General features: G+C 41.0%; 1 protein-coding gene across 1 annotated transcript; it reads left to right on the top strand.

The window, feature by feature from the left end:
- On the top strand, positions 1-18,782 carry IL13RA1 (interleukin 13 receptor subunit alpha 1). The gene is made up of 10 exons (XM_068957602.1): positions 1-171; positions 3,379-3,536; positions 5,653-5,788; positions 8,118-8,238; positions 10,647-10,831; positions 11,182-11,333; positions 12,592-12,724; positions 12,974-13,070; positions 13,688-13,772; positions 15,247-18,782. The coding sequence occupies exons 1-10, from the start codon at positions 93-95 to the stop codon at positions 15,364-15,366; spliced, it is 1,266 nt and encodes a 421-aa protein (XP_068813703.1). The 5' UTR covers positions 1-92; the 3' UTR covers positions 15,367-18,782.
- The last annotated feature ends 2,925 nt before the right edge of the window (positions 18,783-21,707 follow it).

Here is a 21,707-nt window from a genome sequence, read left to right as displayed (position 1 = left end):
GCCGCGGCGCGGCTCTTCCCGTCTGGCCCGTCCCCCCGCGACGGGAAGCGGGAGCCGGGGGCCGTGCTGGCAGGGCCCGGGACGGCGGAGCCATGGGTGCTGCCGGCCCCGCGCGAGCCGCGCTGCGGCGGCGGCTGCTCCTGGCGCTGGGCTGGGCGCTGGCGGCCGCAGGTGAGGAGCCGCCGCGGGCGGGGGGCGCGCGTGGGGCGGGGGGGGCGCGCGTGGGTCCTGCTCAGCCGGCTAAGGGCGCGTACGCGCTGAAGCGCAACGCGTTCGTTCCGCCGTGTAAACGGGCCGAGCGCTGCGCGAGAGCAGCGCCTCGAGGGCTGCTGGAAACCCGAGGCGGAGGGGACGCTGGAAATCCTGCCGTGCCTTTCCTTCCCTGGCAGGCGGCGTGTGAACGGGTCAGGAACCACCCCAAAAAAATTTTTTTTAGGCTGTAACTTCGGATCCGGGGACAGTCGCTGCCTTAGAAAAGGAAGGAGGAGCGCAGCGCTTTGCCGGTGCGGGCGGCGCGCGGAGCGGAGCGGAGGGCCGGGGCCGCGGGGCTCCGGGCGCAGAGTGTCCCTTCTTGCGCGCTCCGTGCGTTTGCCGCTGCTCTTTGCTGCCTCGCTTCTGGAAGCGGGAGCCTTGCCTGGGTCGCGGGAAAGGGTGTGCGAGGGGGCTTAGTAATAAAGAGCGATCTGCGCCTTCGTGGCCAGGGTGCGACAACGCGATCGCAAGCGTTTGAGAAATTTTTTTTTTTTTTCCTTTTCTTCCTCGGCTGCAATTCGGTTCGTAACTATAAAATCAGTCTTTAGGAAAGCTAGGAGGACAAAATGCAAAGCCGAAGTACTTTACAACTCATCACCCAGCATTACGGCGCTTGAACATACTATGTTCTTATTAGGCGAGATGGCCTCAGAGAGCCTTGCTGCAGTTTATCGTCTTGGAAGCATCGTTGTGGGTTTTGTTTTTTTTTTTTAAGGGTGAATAATATCTTTTATACGTTGTGTTTTCGGTCATCGAGGTGTTCTGGTAAAGTGCTGTATCAATGAGAATTAAATAACAAAAATACTGAGATTGGTCAAGCCACTGAATGAAAGCAGCTCTTCAGTTGGATGTAATATTAAAGCATGCACCTCAAAATTGTATGGATTAATCTAAAATTTGGGCGAGATTTTGTGCTAATGGTATTTATTCATTTATTTAGAAGCCTTGAATACCCTCAGTTCTAACTTTGTGCAGTTAGAAATAATTCCACTTGAGCTTCCAGATTTCTAATTCAGCCTTACTAAAAGGAAATATGTGGATTTTCAGAAAGACAATGAAAGCGAAAACTTTATATTTTGAAGGTTTGTGCTTTAGTAGTTAATAAAAAGCTTGATCATGAAAAATACAGAATGCTTGGAGCTGTGTTGTCCTGCTGATTTTTTTTTTAACCAGATCTAAAGGACTTAAGTGATGTAGCACTTAGAATTTGTAAACTAAGGCCCACAATGCTGCTCCTAAAACCTGTAGTAATTTTTGTTAGTGGAAGAGGTAATAGGCAAAGATGTTCTGGCTAGGTTCAGCGCGCTGAGGAGAGACCAAGTTTTAGTAAGTTCAGTAGAACTGAAAGTCCTCTTCGCTGCTTGCTGCTTCCGAGGTCAGTTGTAAGACTGAACAAAACAAAAAAGAAAGCTTTAAGTATTCCGCCCCCCCCCAAAAGAAAACATTCAAAGAACAAGTCTGTCTGGTGACACATCCTTTAATACTTAATAATTTACAACAGAATTAGGTTTAGTGTTGCCGAGAGTATTCAGACTAAGATAGTAAAATCCTAGTAATTACTCTTATTTTGCATGAGAATATACATTATCATACATACACATGGACACACCAACAGTAGCGACTTACGCTACTGCCTGTTCTTTAACTGCACAGACATCTGAGAAACTTCCAGGGATGTGAGGACCTTTTTACTTCATGTTTTGGCAGCTCTTGCTCTAGGGAAACGTAGGATCATGGTGTCACAAACCCTTCAAATGAAATTATTGCTGAAAACAGCTGCTTTGCCCTTCCACTCGCCCCGTCTTGCACTAGCACGAGCAAAGGCGACTGCACACTGAGCTGGATGGGAGAACTGCTCTTGGGATGAGCATCCTGCCCTTCTCTCTCCCTTTTCCCCAAATACTAGGGGATTTTGAGGTTGATTTCCTGGGATGAGCAAGACCTGCAGTACCAGTTCACGTTAGTGTGAAGTGTTTGTGAAGCTACTGCGTAACATGGACGGTTTCTTCCCACGGTCAAGTAGGTGGTGGTGCTTCATTAATGATACCCGTAGATACGCTCGGGAAGCAATTTGTCCTCTTGTTTAATGTCTTTTAATAGTAAACAATATAGTGGCCTTTAAAAAAAATAATTTCCATTCTTTTAGGAAATCCCCAGTTGGTAACTCTCTCCAGTGTTTAGTTCTGACACGTTTTACTCAATTTTTTCTTGGCAGTTTTCTACTCTCTGCCCGATTTCCCTTCTCTCCTTTCCAATACAGTCTTCAGACTGTATGACTGAATATAGAGTGGGCTGTGAGTCAGAGCACAAGAGTAAGGAAGGGTCACTGCACAAATGGAATCATCTCAGCAAGTGTCTCTGAGTCATGGCTCTTCCCCTGCTTCCATCTTGCTTTTGGAAAGGTGAAGAAATGTGTCGCTGAAGTGCGCCAGCAGCAAATTATTGTTTGTGCCACACCAATTTTGCTTGCTGTGCAAGAGCACAGCATTAAAGGTTGAATAGGTATGCAATAGGAAGAGTGTTGTGTTGTGGGTTTTTTTGTTGTTTCTAAAATTCTCGGTCTTGCTTAGGTTGGGCTAGATTGTGGTTCTAACCTACAGTCTAACCTTACTGGGAGATGTAATCGCTTGTCTTTTTAAAGTATTCTCTCTAAAACTACCTTCATGGCTACTCTGTGGATAAAATAAACTATTAATTGCTCTGCAAAATTTACGTATTATGTATGCATAATACTTGCATCACGTGCATGCATGCACGATGCTAGCTCGCAGTAGTAAACAACTGGAAAATGAGGGCACTTTGTGAGATTTACTTTCCTTCCACAAGCCTAAGCTTTATTACCACTGCCACCATACTGTTGCCTGCAGCAATGACTTAAAAATTACTTTAAAAATTAAGTTTTTCTGGAATGGTTTCATATAGTTATTTAAATGATTGATGAGTTAACAGCAATGAGGAGAAGCATTTTAGTAGACAGCAGCTTGTTTGAAAGCAAAGTAGGAACAGAGAAATGTGAGAAGCCATTTGCGTTCTTTTCCATGGGAGAGTTAGAAATCTGTCAGTGTTATTAATGGTAACTTGTTGACCAACAGGACTGCTATACTCAAAGCTTCTTCTTTCTTTTAGGAGCAAAAGTTCTTCCACCTCCATCCAACCTAGACTTTTCATTTGTCCAAATCTGCACCCTGAACTGGACGTGGACAGCCCCGGAGAACGTCAGCAGTAGCTGCAATCTGGAATACTCCAGTGACATCGTCATCAATGAGGTCCCGCAGGACAAAAGAGTAGGTTCTTCTGGCCCTTGAGCCCCTCTATACTCCAATTAGTGTATTACTGCGGTAAAATTGGGTGTTTGTTTATGCATACACACACATATAAATACAGCCTGTAGTTCTTGTCATCGGATCAAAAGCCTCAGAAAATGAGTCATGCTAGCATGTGGAATATTCAGATCAGAAAAATTTGCCCGTGGCTGTCTGATAAGATGACTGTTACTGATAACTCGCAAGTACTATAATAATAACAATGTGAAAAGTACTGTCTCATTATTTGTGTTGACAGCTTTCTATTAAAAACACATATCCATGGCAGTCTGCATCTTTAAGATGTAACTGTGAATTTGCAAAGGCCATTTTCCTTCACTTTGAACTCCAGCCAGGAAAGAGGCATGCACATTCGTCTCGGTGTAGGTTGTGGTGTGACAGTATATTGCCTTTTGGAGATAATGCCAGGTATTGAAGTATTCATACATTCGCGTTGTCCCAGCATGTGTACTGGCAATTATTCGTGGGGTTTGTCTTACGGACAGGACAGGGAACAAATCTGTACCCTGAAAAAACTGCAAAAGCCATTTGTTGTAGCCTTTTCCTTTTGTTTCTCTGTTAGACGGGTTGCATCCCTGATCTGATTCGTGGTGTGTCTAGCTGTGGCTTCCTAGATGTTTCATCATGACGGAGAGAGCAGTATATTTGTGGTGCTGAAAGGGCTATAGGGGGAATATTTTTAAAATTTATTCCCAATCAGTTAATATTCTATCAACCCGTAGGTTCTGACTATCAGAATGTGAAACGTGAAACATAACAGCACTGCCAGCCCCGCAGTCGGTGTATCTTGGATATAGTTAAATTGACACTATGTTTCTAAGGATGCCTCATGAAATAGTCCTTTGTTCTTGAGCACTATTATAGTTTTATGGTCTAACGTGTGCAGTGGCGTCCTCGCTGTGACTGCTGTATTCTTTCTCACAGCTCCAGGATATCCTGGACTTGAAGGAGGACTGCAGTTTCACAAACAGCTCAGCTGATTTAGTGGCTTAACGCTGCTAAAAGGGTAAAGTTTCATTTTTGACATCCGCTTCTCTAACGACGGACTGGGTATTCGTCAGGCCTTTCTGTGAGCCAATTGAGCTTGCTAACTCAGCCGAAACATATTTACCTCTTCTAATAGACTCATTTTCTGCTCGGTTAACAAGTCCGGTGAGTTTGTGGAAGGGTCTGACAAACGTCAGAGTCAGCAGCAGTGAAAGAGCTGTTACTCTGTGGTATCACGAGACAGGGTAAACCAGACTCCATCATCTTGTTGCGTCTTACTGCATTACAGCAGACAGAACCTACTCTGCTAATGGCTGTTTGAGTTCCTTTCTCTTCATTAACATGAATTTTTTTGTGTGTGGGCAAGAGTGGCTATACTATTCTTTGGTCCTACCAAAGCTTTGTGTAGCCTGTCTGCAGTTAAGCAAGAGACATCTCCCTGGCCGAATAAAAGATGCTCAAGAAAGCGTATGAGAAAGGGGTGAGCCTTTTCCTCGCACAAACACATACGGGCCCCGTCTCCAAAACTGGAAGCTCGTGGACTTCTTGGGCCTGATGCGGTGTCATTCTATTTAAATAGCCATCTGTGGATTTCTCTTTTGATGAAGTTTTCCTTTGCTCCTTAAATCCATGTAAATTCTTCTTATTTCCTCTTGGTTAGGTCTTTGAGTGCTCTTTCTTCTAGTCACACACGCATGTGCAAACGCACAGGAAGATGAAGGTAAATTTCTGTTTGTATAACTGTAGCGTCTGTAGCACGCTTATTCTGCACTTCGCTTATTCTTGAAGACCTGCTCTAGGATGAATTTCCTCCCCATTCCTTGATCTCTGTGTGGCTAGTGTTTGTGTCTATCGGTTACTGGATTAAGAGCAAGAGAAGTTTTCATGCTGCGAGTTCTGAGTTCATCTGATTACAAAAGTGAGCTAAGCGCCACTGAGTCTTCGCGTGTCTTCAGAAGGTTGTTTCATTGGGCTTTGAGCTGTAGTTTTTTTGGTGGATTCTAATTATTCCTATGTTAGTAGTAATTTCCTTGTGTTTGGTATGACAAACCAAATGGTCTGATTTATTTTTTCCCCCATCTAAACCTAGGAATGGAGTAAGAGTCTCTTCCGTGTGACTGATATGTTCCTGAGTGAGGAGATGCGTTTCAAAGTGAGAAGTGAATGCAAGTATGATAACACAAGTGAGCCAAGCAGATGGGTGGAGACTTCTGTTCGGCCAAAAGGTAACACTCCAGACAGCAAGACTAAGACAGATATGCCTCTCCTTGACATAGTCTTGTCTTCTGAGCAATTTTAACAAGACATCATAGAAATATGTCATAGAGCGATATCTCTGGGAGAGATCCCAGAGGCAAGGATTAAACTATGAAGTAGGAAACTGAAGAGCAGGATTGCCCTGGTAGCACGCTCTGTGCTACACACGGGCTCATCTGAGGCTGTGACTGAGATAGTAGGGAAGAGCAGCTGAGATTTATTTGGGAATTTAGGAAACTCTGCAGTTAGGAGAGCCTGAACAGGGTGATTCTGTTACGTTTAAACCAAGCTGGAGTCTTTTGGCACTTACAGGCAGGCTTTTAAAATTTAAATGCTCTTCCAAGGCAATGTTGTGATTCCTGTGGCTCGTCTTACCTTATGAACATGCATAGCCTGCCATGTTCAGGTTATGAGATAAGAGAGAGCCTATGTTCTTTTAAGCCAGCTGACTTCATTATTAAAATCTAAGTCAGCTTATTTTGTATCATTTTTCTGTGCAAGCATGACTCCTCAAAATAGCCCTACATTTGTAAAGGTTGAGGGATGAATCTAGCATATTTAACTAGCTGAATAAATGAGAAGCTTAATTAAAGAATTATAGTAGGGTTCTCTCTTTTTCCAGAGAGATTAGTGGAGTCTAAGAAGCTGTGAATGAAAAAATGAATGGAGGAAAAATTATTTTCTGTGTGTTTTTTTTTTAATCCAGAAATAAGTGGTACATAAAAGAATTGTTAGGAAGATGACTTTAAGCAAAAATGTATGCTTTTTCCTCACAAAATGTAATTATGAAGTGTATTGCCGCAGGATATTTTGGATGCTAAGAAGCATACTCGGATTCTAAGAACTGCTTAGATAGATTGGTGCAAGAAAGGTCCAGCAAGGGCTATTATACACAATGGTGTATATATATGTCTATCTCTCCTAACTTCCAATATTCAGCAGGTCAAGGATCCTCAGCTGGAGGTTACACACAAACACATACATACATACATATATATATATGTTTTTCTATATATATTTTTTCTATTAATATATTTCTATATATGTAATCTCCAGCTAAGGATATCCTCGAACTGCTGCATACTGGAAGTTAGGAGCTTATAGCAAGGAAATACTACTTCTTGCTTTGTTTAGTAGAAGTCTACCCAGTGTCATGACTCAAAATGCATGAAAATGGCTTGCAGACAGAAGAATCTGAGACCTTCCCAGATTTATCTGCATGTCCTTTGAAAGGGCATTCTAGAAAGTCAGGCAAGGGGATCATTGTGACAGCATGCGCTAAACAAGTTGAGAGTTTTAAAAGTCTCCTTGCAGATAAATATTTTTAAAAACCTCTTGGAATGGGAAAACTAGTTTCATTTTCTTCTACTCTTACATAGTTGTCACTGCTTCAGGGAGAATGCAAGCTCAGGAGTCGAAATAAGCTTTGGGTTTGTTGTCAATAAAAGTCTGGACTGTTGATTAAAATTATCTTTCATTTTTAGTTGTTGGAGATGTTGCTACTTGTTGAAAGAAGAATATCTGACAAGCTGTAATATATTAATACATTACAAGTAATGTGTACCACGCAGTGATGCAGGATTGAATATGAAAGATGTTATTCTGCAATTGCTCTGCCTGGGACATATATTGACTTCTCTGTTCACAGTTGCTATGTATTCATTTGTTTTTATGTTCTGTAACTTAGGTTTTCAATATGCTGAAGAAGTAGAATGTCTAGCAGTATATGGGTCTCAATTAAAAATTCAACTTACCCCAGTGTTGCTTTTGTCCATTTTTAACATCAACAGGTATTTCTATGTTCAGAATACAGAGAAACTAATGTTGAATATGGAGAAGATAGCTATAATTAAATGCTGGCTATTTTTAATGTCGATGGCTGTAATACTTCAAACAAAGCTGAGCGCTATCACTTAATTGCCAATTACTTTAACTCCTTTTTAAAGTGTCTGTTGTTTAACAGAAGCAAAACAACTTCCAGACTGACCACCTCATACTCAGTATCAGGTCATTCTAAGCAGTAATTTAGACATGGTAGAAATTTTGAGGTTTTTTTTCTGGTTAGCTTGCATTTAGAAGTTGCTCCAGTGAGATTTGGGTTATTGCAAGCAGTAAACAACCGGACCTCGCTCACTGCGCGAAGGTATGCCATGCAGCTTGAGAGGTAGCCCATCTTCACCTTTCAGGTAGCTAAAGGCAGCCGTTTTTACATAAAATGGGATGTTTCCATTCTAGAAAGGGGGGGGGAGACTTTGCTGAGAATGTAAATCTAAGCGGCCTTTCAAACTTGCATCGCAGGTGTTCTGGGTACTGCTGCTATGGACTTGGAGTGCATCTGGCACAATTTGGAGTATATGGATTGTAGGTGGTTTGCTGGGAAGAACGCACGTAGTGATACCAAGTATACTTTGTTCTACTGGTTCGTATTAACTTCTTATTCCCAACTCTAAAGTGCTTTAACTCTTATCTTTAATTTTACATTACTTACTTAGTAAGTTTTATTTGTCTCTTTCCTGTTGTTTTGCAAGATCCCAAAGCACTATGTAGAAGTTATGGGGCTGGGTCCTGTCCAACAGAAAGCTTAGCTGCGGAAGGGTCAAGAGGTTGCTGCTGCTGAGTCCTTTCGGGAAGCTGGTTTATTTGCACGAAGTACTGGCTACTTCTGCAGCCCATTTAAAAATAACTGCTGCTTCTTATCTTTTTTCTTTTTAATTGTGGGTTCAAACAGGGAAGAATAAGAACTGTGCTAGACCAACATATTCGTTCTTTTCTTTGCAGCCCAACAAACCTGGGTTGCAATTTATGTCAGAGATGCTCACTATTGCGTATCTCGGTTCTTAAATCACTCAAAAATGGTATGGAAGCATTAATAACACTTACCAGTAGCTTTACTGGTGTCTTCTATGTCATAAATAACTGATTCACCTTAAGAGTTATGGAGAACATCTTTTTATCATCACCTATGCTTGCCAGCTAACTGCCATAAATAGTCTCTTGTTCCAAAGGAACAGAGTTGCGATTTGAGGAAAAATTGGCTCCAAGATCTTTGCACACTAATCTATGCATACTTCTGCATGTTGATGCTTTGTGTGAAATGCCAGATTGCATTAGCTTCTGTAGAAGTATTGAAAATTTATTTTGGAAAGCGCCTTGTTGTAATTTGCCTTAAATTAGCTTTGTGTCTTATCTGGCCTGTGACTGAATAAACTTTTTCCTTTTCCACTCCAGTGGCAATCTCACAGACTAACTGTTCTTTTAAACGCATTTTGACAGCAAATAGCAGTAAACTTGCTGTATGAGTTAAATGCGTGGAGGACTGCTCTCTGAGTGTCTAAGTCACTACTCACAACAAACTTTTTCTTTATTACAAGAACAGTAACAGTAAGTTGAAGATCTGAATTTCTAGGTATATGTATAGTTGTATATGGTACATATATATGGTGTACATATATATGCTGATATATGTATACAGTGCTGTAGGCTAGAGCTGTTTACATCTTGCTCTTTCATTTTAATGAGAAATGTAGCTGTAATGACATCAAAGCATTTTGATTCATGTTGCTTAACTGAACTCAGCAATAAAAATACTTGGAAGTCAAACATCATTTTTTCAAGTTCAGTCCAACTTTTTCCATAACAAAAAAAAGGCACTTCTAAGTTTTATGGCTGAAAACTAAGGCGAAACACTTTATTTGGGGGTTGAAAGATGCATTTGCTGTAATGCAGGGTTTTTTCAAAAGCGACCGGATAATAACTTGAAAAATGATGGCTTAATTCTATTCCATGTTCTTCTTCCTTGGTATTTTTCTGCAAAACCTATCTTTTCATCAAAAGAGAACGTGAGCATAACATTGCTTATGACAAAAAGATCCAGTCACTGCACATTAGTAGTTGCTGAAGTGGAGCTCGTATATATCTGCATGGTGCTGCCTGCTCTTAAGGCCTCCCTTGTTCCTCGACCCCAAAAGAGAGCGACAAGAAGGATGGATGAGAAAGGCGTCTGGGCCTGAAAACGGGAGCGAGGGGTTTGGCTTACCTCACCCTTGCATAGGGAGGTGGGCAGTAGAGGAACTCCACTGCTCCTGCACCCTTACACGAAACTCTGATTGCTCTTTTTTCTGTGGTATGGAGAGATCAGTTCCCCCAATTTTCTGGGGAGGAAAAGCCACTGGGATAGCTTCACTTGAACAAAGTGAAGGGAGCAAAGAGAAACAAGGAAGAAGGTTGTTGTAGCTTCTCTGTTACTGAAAGGGAATACTGACATTTTGGGAAGCAGGTGTATGCAGTAGGTGAAGCTGAACTTTCTCAAGCAAAAGCTGAGAGACCTAAGGCATTGCTAGACGTGTTCAATTAGCTCATTCTATCACAGAAGCAAAATACCCTTGTTGGGAAGTGATCCAGATTGATTTGATTCATTTTGTCATGTCCTGGGAAATATGCTCTAGAGGACCCTGCTTGAGCAGGGAGGTTGGACTGGATGATCTCCAGAGGTCCCTTCCAACCTAGACCATTCTGTGATTCTGTGATTTTTTTTTTTCTTGAAATTGTTTTCCCATGGTAAAATGTGGAGCAAACCTGGAACCAGCTGTTATCTTTAATGCTTGAATACACTTTGACACATCTCCTCTTCTGCTACTGGAAACTCTTTATGAGAACAACGTTCCTTTTAAAATTTGAGATAAATGATAAGATTCTTATTTTGTTTAACTTTATAGCACAACTTTTATGCAGGACCAATCTTTAGAATTTGTAAAATAGGTTTAAAAACAAGCTTTCCTCCATCAGTCCTATTGTTCTATAACTGAAAAAGTATTTTTATTCTCACAGGTATGATGGCTTGAAAAGTCCTAAGAAGTGCAGCAATTATTCTGTGCATGAAAGAATCTTTGGATGCATTTTCAATCTGACCTTCCCAAAGGTCACCAATACTTATCCAACTATCAGTATTTTGATTAAAGGTGATTCGGAGGAAATTAGGCCTGTGTGTGCAAGTAAAAATCCTACCACCCTTGGTAAGTTTAATATCACATTACAAAGCACCTAAGTTTGCTAGTACAGCAGTGTGTTTGAGAAGCTTGCAGCTTGTAAGCTGTGGCTCAAACAACATGATGTGAGATGCTCTCTTCTTGTACTGACCTTTGATTTAGGCATTATTCAGATAGGGTCTTTTTTTTTTTTAAAGTATTGAGTCCAAATACTTTACTTTGGAGTCCAAAGACTCAAAGTCTTTACTTTTTAGTGCTAATTTTTTCCCTTTTTCTGTTCCTGAACGCTAGTATATAAGTAATACCATGCAATACAAGACCACTTTTGTAACCAGTAATATACAGTTTTTAACTAATTCTTCTGTTTTGCATTTCAGTAAAACCTGCTACCCCCAAAACAGTTAGACTATCAAAGGTTAACAATGACATACATCTAGAATGGAGCAAATCAGACACCTTTCCAGCAAATTGTCTATATTATGAAGTGAAGTACCACAATAGTGATCTGAACACACCTCAGATAATTAAAGTAAGTTTTCATTATTTCCAGTTACCTGTTTTGTCCTGTGGATCTTTTATAATTTGTGTAAATGATCACAGTAACTCAAGTATTCTTTTTAAAAATGAATAATTATATATGCTGCATGAGGATGGGTCTGTTGCACTAGCTGGAAGGGCTGCATGGACACACTAGATTTTTCTCCCATACGATAGGTTTCTGGTCGTAATACCTATGCAATGTAATCAGGACTAATCTTCTGAATCTTTGCCACCACTTACTATGGCAAAGCAGTAATATATAAGAAGAGTCCAATTAAAAGAGGTATAGACTGAACCAAGTAGCACTTCCCAGGAGATGCACTGTCTTGCATGTACCTGTTTGCTTCTCACCGGTATGGAAGGAGCCTGGCTCTGTTGGTGTTGCGTTTTCCTATTGTTGGGCTGCTCTCTGTCAGATGACTTATTTGGTCTTGGATGATGTGACTTGATTGCCATAAAGCAAAATTAATTGTTGGTGCGCACAGGATGTTATCCAGAAAATCAAGAGGATAAAAAAAGACTGAGGACAAGGAAAAAAGTGCACTATTATATGTACATCAAAATCTATCTGTCTAAAAGGCGTTGACTTCAGTATCTGCATTTACTCATTCATGTATCTGAATAATCAAGCTGACTGTACTGTTTGATCAGAATGGTGAACAACATGACAAATTCAGAAGTAAGGGGCTAGTCTTCGCTTGGGGAACTTATCTGGCTGTTTGTCCTACCCAAAACGCAGCAAAGTGGTATTGTATCAACATTCCCCAAGAAACTGGACTCTCAGATTGCGTATAAGTGAAGTCCTATCCCAGCTAATCTTTGTCATTCTGTAGAGGTATCCCAGAAGACTTTTGCATGGACAAAGCTTGATTAACATCGCTGCAGTGACTGACAGAGGGGAAGGCAGCATAAATCACAGATGTTGCCAAAAAAAAAAAAAAGTAAAATGCAGTGCCAGACACTGAATCTTAGCGCTGAGTCTTAGTTTAATCACCGGTGCCAAATGTTGTATAATAGATATAGGAGTGAGTCAGTTTAAATGTTAGCATTGGAATCTTTGTTTTGGCAGCCTTTTTCATCAAGCAAGTTAAATGCTATTATGTCCTTTTTATGAAGTTCTTCACAAAAGGATCTCCCATAAAAACATTCAAAAGATATGAACAGAGCAAAAAGAGGCTTGTAAATGAGTGAGAGTATGCTGGTAATTGAGCACAGTAAATTCCTTTTTTTTTTTTTTTTTATGTTAGGTTGAATATAATCATACTTCAATTCCCAGTGTTGATCCTAATACCAAGTACACCTTCAGTGTGAGAGCAAAACCAAAGCCCGAGTGCTACAGCAGCAAGCTCCATAGTGACTGGAGTGAAGAAAAGAGTATTGGTAAGAACAGTTCTTCTCTGAGTTTGCTGAACTTCAGGTTTCATCTGTTAGGCCTCTCTGGTTCTCACTTTCTTAGCAACTTTATCTACATTATAAATATGTTTTGAAAAATAAGTTCTTGCCTACAAAAGCATTCGTATATTCCAAAAATGTTCAGCCTGTGAGTTAGAGAATTAATTCATTTGTTGTCCTTCTTCCTATAAAGCTTCCAGAAACTTTCTTAAGTTTCTACCAATTTTTGTCTTCCAGGTAAAAAGCCAGACTCTACACTCTATTTTGTTTTAATAATCACCATTCCATTAATAGTAGCAGTATCTACGATAATTCTACTTTTTTACCTAAAAAGGTAAATATTTGTATCCCTTTATTTACAGTCCATTATTTCTGATTGGTCTTTGATTTGCATTATAATTCACCTCACTTCCAGATAACTGTCCATGATGTGGCGTGTTTCAGCAGTGGCTGTTTTCTCCCTCACATGCATTGCATTAAAAAAATGGCAACGCTATTGTGCTTCAGTAGTTAGAATTAGGTTGATAGACTAGATGTATGTTCTGGTTGTACTTTGGTGATGTTGTTTATATCTGCTTGTACTTGCTTGCAGTTAGGTTCCTGCTGCACAGTCATTGCATCCCCTCTCTTAAGTAGTGAAATCCAAATTCAAATTTGAGAAAATCTATAGGAAGTTCCTTGTACTAGATTAACAAAACAATTCTACTCTTGCTGCTGCCCTTGTCACTATTGGAAGTTATTTAGAATTTGACTCCGTGTGAACATTCCCATTTCCTTTTGTTTTGGGGAGTAAAAATGAAAATGAGCCACAGTTGCGCAGAGGATGACAGTTGGCCAGCGATGTCAGTTTACTCACAAATTTTCATAACTGCACCTACGTCTGGCTTTGAAATGGTGATTTTTAGATTACTGCCTCTTTTGTCTAAAACTTGGCTTTTCACTTTTCCGAAGGCTGAAGATATTAATCCTTCCACCAATTCCTGACCCTCGAGAAATTCTTAAGCGTATGTTTGGAGAGCAGAATGAGGATTCCCAGGTTAGTGCTTTGCTCTTTGGCCACCTGATCTGTTGGAATTGGATTCTGTAGGCTTCCTTTTTTTTTTTTCCCCCAATTTTATTTCTGATATTTGTCTGTCTTAAAACCACCTTTATATATGTAAGTATATTTTATGCAGACTAAGTATTTACAAGGCTAAGAGTTGTACAGAAACAATTACCCAAAACTAAGGATTTTTTTCTCAAATTGCATGACCTTTTCCAGATATTTATTCTGTTATTCTTGCAGCCTTCTAGTCCCTTAAATTGTTTTCTTTGCAACTCCATTAAACTACTTCTCATGAACATTCAGATCTTTGTCTGCTGGTTGCTCCTATTTCTGCTGCTGAATAAAACTATTCACATCTGACTTCCAGAAACTTACAGTTATCACAGTCGGTTAGTTATGAGGTAAATCAAGATATTTAGCTTCTCGTTGGCAAAGGAACAGAACTAACCATAGCTGCTTCAAGCTTTGGTTGATTAAAAGACTCACTACATGGCCTTATTTCAGGAAAAATAAACATAGCGCTAATTACAGAAACTCTTCTGCACTTCTTGTGTCTGGGTTTCTAAATAAAAATAACTCAATAGTTCTTTGTAAAATGAGCTACAAACCCTAATTCAGACCTGGAAATGAAGCGATGTGTGTTGTTCTCTGATGGCAATCCTTGCCTGGAAGGGACCTTTTAACTCATGGCAGTCTCTCAAAACTGATGCTCCCTGTGAAACCTTTGTAGAGGATAACAACTGCCAGGGTTTCTGGTGCCGCGTGTTTCCCAGGCATTCTCAGTTGAGCAGCAAGAATTGCTAATTTTTCAAAAAGAAGTTGCCTTTCACGGCTTCCCAACTGCGAATGGAGGCAGAGTCCAGACCCCAGCAGTGCCTTTCACCATGGAGTTAGACTGAGTTTCCCTAATAATAGCCTGGAACCGTGAGGAAAGCATGGCTCTGGCCTCCTAGTTTACGCTTTCTGGATAAATACTTCAACATGCAATAAACATTATGGGACTAAGATGGGGCTTGTGGCCATCAGGATCATAACTAGTGTAGCTGTTACGCTTTGTCTTGCTTTGAATTCTCTGCCTGCCCCGAATAACAATACCTGCTGGCTCCTATCCTGTTGTATTGATCTCCTGCGTGCTCAGGGTCTCGGTGAAAACTGTGCTAAGTAGGTACTTTCCCACTTCTCCAACCCTCTCTGCCTGATCTTCAGGCATTAGCTCTAGCTGGGAGGGCACTGTTAGATGCCGGCCAACTTTCGAATCTTCCTCACCTCTAGAAAGCACAATCCTTCTGACCAGGCCTTAGCCATGTCTCTAAGAGATGCTCTTTGTTGCCCAGCTTTTTTTGGCTTTTTCACCATCATGTACCACATACGTTGTGAAACTGATGTTCTTACTTCTGTTGGACTGAAAAAGCTATGCTCACCATGAGGAAACTCTGTTAAACATGTTGTTGTTGTTCTCTTTCAGACCTGTGCAAAAGATGATTCTGTGAACGCTTACAACAGGTTAATTAAGGAAGAAGAAATTCATTCTTTAGTTTTAACAGAAACTCTAGAGTGCTCTTATTCTGAAAATGAAAACCGATAAACTGTCATTACCAACGAAAGATGAGGAAAGACTTTTCTTCATGCTCCCTTACCTCAGGTGACAACATAGATGTGAACTGGCCTGCAAGACATTCACCAGCTTACTGAGTCCTTCCTGAACCTTCTCATTTGTTAGATGCTCAGAAGAAACATCATTGACATTGGCCATTCCTCCATCTCTGCTAGAAATACTCATCTTGGATCTTTCAAGATGAGCGTGTACATAAATTTCATCTGTTGACTGCATTGCAGCATCTCTCATCCTGGCACAGGCCAGCTCTGACCTGCCGCCTGTTGTTTACACTCCTGTTTGTGCCTCCTGTTAGACTCTAAACGGACTTTTTTTGGAGCAGGCGCTGTGACTTCGCTGAAGTACGCGATTCTGTTTTGCAGCAGGTGAGACATGGCTCATTACTGCTACTATGTGGAAGCGCTGCCAGAGAGGATGCCGGAGCAGATGCATCATTTGTGAATGGCCTCTTCCCCAGTGGCTGGGCAGGGTGCTGGGTGCTTTCCAGAGGACATTTATGATCTTCAGAAGGTTCTGGTTGATATGCTTCAGCTGTGGACTGATCAAAACCAATAAAAGAGAGGGGTTTTTTTCTTTAAAAGTGTATATGAAAATCCTCTTCACCTTCCAGTGGTGTTCAGACTATTCATAAAACAGCTTTACTTTTTTTGTATTATTTTATTATCCTTTCAAGTGCCTGTCCTCAGGCCTTTTACCTTGCCTCCATGAACTATTTGAGTTAATTATACTTTGTTTTAAATGATAAATAGGATTCTTTACCTGTGTTGTGCTGTGGCTGATGACTCTGTATTGAATCTCACCTGACCATGATTCTACTTTGGCCATATTGGCCTGAAATCATCTGAATTTGGAAGCTAAGTCATCCTGAGTCTGTCTAGCAAAATTACCAGATAGTGGATACGTGAGTCTAAGGAGCCATGGCCTCATGCTTAGCACATGCTAAACCACAGAAACTGAATGAATTCAAAGACTTTAAGACCCATCCTCACTGCTGAGCTGATGGGTTTGGTGAAAGAGGGGATGAAAACCCCAGCTTACTTTCTGGGGGGCAAGCTTTATTCTTTCTCTAATGATGAGGCTGTGATTTGAACTTCCTCTCTTGGAACTCGGCAATTTAAAAGTAAGGTGCTGATTTGACTTTTTCATGTTTTTGTCCTACGTTTGCTGCAGCAGCTGATTTTTTTCTTTTTTTTTTTTTTTTTTGTCTTCTAAATCGCAAATTGGTTGGTTCATTTTCCTCATGGTTTCATTTGGAAGTGCTTTACCCAGCAGAGTTCAACGGAAGGTTTCTGGCACAACTGTGAAATTGCTCTGCTCGCAATTGTGAGCGCTAGTCTGTACCCTGTGCTGCAAGGATGTTAACAGCAGCACCTTGACTGGGCTCTGACAAGGGAGGTAGAAACTAATGGGGAGAAGGGGATTTGTGCAGGCTGGTTATAGTCAGCAGTTCAGGAATTGCTTGCTCCTCACAGTTTTCCGTGCAGGAAAGTGCGTGCAAGTTGAGACCGGCAATCTCAGCAGCCTGGGAGCAGATCCCCCCCCGAAGTTTGCTAAGGACAACTTCTCTCGCCACTAACTTAGCTTTTACAAGGCAGCTCTGTCCTCAAATTGGGTTCAGTCAAAAATCTGAAGGGAAGTACTACTTTTTTTGGAACATCCTGTGCTGTGAGAAGTGGGACTGGAGGAGCTTGGCCTTTCAGCTACAAATGTGCATCCCCTACCCCCTCTGTGTTCCCTGTCTTAATAAATCCAGTTACTTTCCCTCGAGCCTGTCAAAAATAATTGCCCCCACATCTCTCGCCTACCTCTAGCGACTGGTGGTAGAACTGGGAGGAGAAATGTAGCAGAACTAAGAGGCCACATAGGAGCTTATATCTTTTACTTAAAATCAGGCTCCAAAAAAAGACACGAGAATTGGTTAATGAAGCAAAACAAACTTAAAGTCTCAGGGATTTCAGTGAGATGTAACAAAACTCAGGTTATACAAAATCAGCTAGCAGGAGTATTTGATGATCCAGAGGTAGAGGAACAGTGTGGGACAACGAGTTATTTAATTCCTTTGCCAACTTAACTCCCTCCCCTCCCCCAACTTTCGTATTATAATGGAGATAGAAATATTTCTCAAATCTACCTCATCTAGAATGTTGCTAATTGTAGATCACTAGACAAACAGAAATGTGTTCTTTCAATATAAGGAAGCATAATAGTGTAATATAAAGCTTTATGGCTTTCAGTAAAACAACCGAGGAAGAAGATCCTTAGTACTTTGCCCTAAATTCTTTTGGCTCTGTTTTGGTGTGGATAACAAATCAAAGCGTGCTTTTGTAAAAAACAAGCAAAACAAATTCATAAAGCAAAAGGAAGAGAAGGCCAGACTGAAAGGGCTAGGCTAAGGGAAGGTTCAAATGCAAAGGATGAGATGGCAATAAAAATGGTTTGAGTTTTCTGAGTAACAGTTATTGATATTCTTCCTAACAGATGGCTTTCTTGAGTCTGTGTTTTGGCATGTAAAGCAAGCGTCTCAGTATATGTTAATCTTTAAATTCTCTTGTTTATGGTTTTTTTTTGTTTTCTTAGCTTGAAATTTTCTTGGTTGTACTGACGTGCGTTTGTTCTTCAGTGCAGTTACTTGATTTGTAAGTTTGTTTAAAGAATGAATAAATGTTTGAATGTTTTTTGGTAAAATTGCATGGTGTTCTGTTGTTGTGTTGTGAAGATAAGCTGAGCCAGAAAAGGTGGTAATTGTTCAATAGGAGAGGCATGTTTGAGGAAGGCAAAACACTGAGAGAAGGAAAACTGAGTATCGCTTTGTCCTCTTCCCTGTGAGGGAGCTCAGTCTGCGCAACCGGCCGAGAACACCAAAGCTGTGATTTTGGGGGTTTGAGTAATGAAGCAGGGATGGAGTTGTGCCCCCAACTTGTGCTCTCACCCTGTGCTTTCCCGTCGCACCGTCATTTTGTTACTTTGGCAGGTTTTATTTCATAACACTATAGAGAAGTCAGAAATTCGCAGACTGGAACTTAATGGAGGTTGCTGTGACCTTACCGAAAGTAGTTTGAATATGTGATGTTTTGGTTAGCTGCTGAAGTCTTTACAAATGTCAGGCTGTTAAACTGATGAAAGCCATTACCTAGCTGCTTAGATCCAAATGTGCTCAACTGCCAAGTAAACACATTAGCAATGGCTTCTTCAAAAGGTTCAGAGGAAAGTATCCTTCCTTCCCTTCAGTTCAGTGACCAGATCATTCAAAATTAAGGAATAAACTGTGAATTTAAGAATATTGGTATGTTTTTCTTTTCCTATTCTACAGTTTTGATGGCCATAATGACCAACTATAATTTTAACCACCATAAATGACCTTTTTCTGTTTCAATAAATACCATGTGAAATACAAAATAATTGAATAGGTTTTCTGTATTTGGCATGCTTCCACTCTTGATTTTGTGAATTTTTATTGGTTTCAATCAGGATATGACATAGTTGAATAGCTTTAACTGAGTCAATGGATGGACACACTGAATTGCAAGCCACAGCATTTTAATGCTTGTTAGGTAGAACTGTTCACTTACTGGGAGTTTCCATTCACTGGCAATTCTTCAATAAATATACCTCTGAATTCACACTTGAAATGTTCAGAATTTCCCCTAGAAGGGAAATGTTGATTTATTTTTCATTAAAAAAAAAAAAAAAAGACCTGGTTTGGGAGGGTTTTTCCCCTTAGCCCAGCGAACGGAGGAGGGTAGGTGGCTGGAAGCCCAGGTAGAGGCAGGGCACTGTGGGAACCTCCCTCCCTGCCTCTTGCCCCGGGACGGTGGTGGAGCGGCTGCTGAGCGCTGGAGGTCCAGCAATGTGCATGGTGGGGCTGGTGGGAGGAGATCTGCCAGCGTCACAGTAGGTCCGCCAAGATGATTCCCAAATACGTTAGTTTTGCTCATTTGATTTCTGCTGGAAGCGCTGTGTCAGGCAGCCCTGATCCGTTCTGTCACCAGCTGTAGGAACGTGGCTTCTAGCTGATAATTACAGTTCAGATGAAAAGCCAGATTAACATTTTTCTATATGAATGAGTTTCTTGCTAGCTATGTTGAAGCATGGTTAAAGCAGATGACTTAAGATCGCTGTGATGTAAATAAAGCCACACTATAACCACAGCAAAGCAGCTTGGGTTTGGGTGGGAGGGACAGGAGAGAGACAAACTTTCAGGCCTGGAAACTGTGCTTCAGGTTGGCAGGGTATAAGAACCGAAAGCTTGCTGATGGCTTTTGGGTTTTTTGTTCTCTTTTCTCCAGTTATGTTGGTTAGGTTAATGAAATCATTTTTCTTTACTCGTAAGCCCTGCCTCATTTATCCTTAGTGCATCCTTTCTACAACGGTACAATTAATTATTACTGCAAAATTGTGTTCTTCAAGTAGTACCTCAGCTGTGAAAGTTGATCACTGCTGTCATGGCAGAGCTGTAAAACAGCCAGCGTTTTCGAGTACTGCTTTCTGTTCCTTGTTTTCCCTTTACCAAAGTGCTGGAATTATTTTAATGGCAATTCCACGAAGCATCTATAAAAAGATGCTTTCCAGTTTATGAGTATTTCAAGGAACTGTGCTCTTATGTTATTACACTTAAGTTTTGCTGTACTTAATTTGTCTCAAATTGCTAAAAAGGACTCGGATAAGAGTATGATGAGACCAAAAGCTTAATAAGAATGAGGTTTGTTAAGCTCAGAAAGTTAGTATCACTTTCTGGAACTTGGACAAAATTTACTAAGCTAAATGGCAAGGTAGGAGTGACTTGAACCAGGAGTTAAATTAATATCTTGCTTTCATAGTGGAGCTGGCCTCACGACTTCTGTGATAAAAATACACCAAACATGTGCTTCATGCTAGAAACAAGCTGGTGTGCGAAATGGGCATCCTTTCCAGTTGACCTAATTAAAGATCAATTAGATCACACAGTATCAACTATTGCTGTCTCAGAGATCTCCGCACGTTTACAGTGTAATTCTGTAAGGTCTGAAATATCGGAATCCAGGTTTCCTTCAAGGTTTCATTGCTGCTTTTCCTGAACCTGTTTTAAAGCAGCAAATTGAAACCAAATCTACTGATTTTTGACAATGGCACTGCGAGCACTAAATTAGCTCGTATTTATCTGTTTTGCCTCTTGGAGCGTTTCACCTTCCTACACTTCAGAGCCTCTGAGCCTTACAAATTTCCTCCCTTCACACAAAATGTAGGTGTAGAAAGTGCCAGCTGGGTGCATAATTGCTCAGTCCTTCCGTCAAGGGTTCAGCTACAACGGAGAGTTACTCAGGCTATGACTATTTAGTTTTAAATTCACATCCTGTCGTGTTCCAGGAGAGTATTCAAATGTAGATAACCCCAACAGGAACGGCAGGATCTAAGGTAGAACCATTAGTTAATATTTTTCCACAGGTGATTTTCACACAGCTTTTATTGCACGTAAGACTTCCAGTCACTTTTTCTCCTAGGGGAAATAAAAGTTAGAAAACCTGATAACCCAATAGGGGAAAAAAGGGGGTCTGCCCTCCTGTGCCCGGGACTTCAAGCGTTGTGTTTGAGTTCAGCTTGGAGCAAAAATCCTGCAGGCTTTGGAAAACTAGACCATTTTTGTCAGGTGTGTAACATTAGCGCTTTTGATTATGGGGCGTATGTAAAATGATATTGAACACGCATTTATTAAAGTTCACCGTAGGGCTGGAGAAGTTCTCAGGGCAACACCAAGTGGGTGCTCTGCCAAATTGCAACAGGATCAGAACGTTTCGTGATGGATGTTTGTCCGATTGAACCGACTTGGAAAAGTAGCTGTAGTCAAAGTCTCCCTAAATGGTCTGTTCCCCTGCTATATTCTTCTTAATTAGGAAACTCCCCTAATAATTAACCTAAACTGACCTTGCTGCAACTGAAGCCAATTTCTTAGCCTGCTGCTCTTTGCCGTGGAGCGTAGTTTTTTAGCAGCTGTTTTGTATTTGGAATTACTGCCCTCAGTTCTGCCTCTGCCTTCTGCTTTGGGGGAAAAAATAACAATCTTTCAGCCTTGTCTCCTAGGTTATGTTTTCTGAACCTTTCATTGTTCTTGCTGGCTCTCTAGAGTGGAGTCGCTCTCCAAGCAAGGCTGCATCAGCCTCACAACGGCACAGCAATCACCTTGTTTGTCTGTCAGTCGTCTTTCCCTGTCATATGCTTTTTTTCCTTCTTTTCTTTCTTTTGGCAAGGGATCGTTGTATTACTAGTTCTCAGTCTGTGGCTTTCTACAATTCCAAACGCTTTCTAGCAATACCATTGCCTTGTCAGTCACTTTTGAC

Source organism: Struthio camelus, chromosome 11 (assembly GCF_040807025.1).
Source record: "Struthio camelus isolate bStrCam1 chromosome 11, bStrCam1.hap1, whole genome shotgun sequence".
Taxonomy (NCBI): Eukaryota; Metazoa; Chordata; class Aves; order Struthioniformes; family Struthionidae; genus Struthio; species Struthio camelus.
The sequence above is the reverse complement of the archived record's forward strand: the minus strand, read 5'-3'. Positions and strand labels throughout refer to the sequence as shown.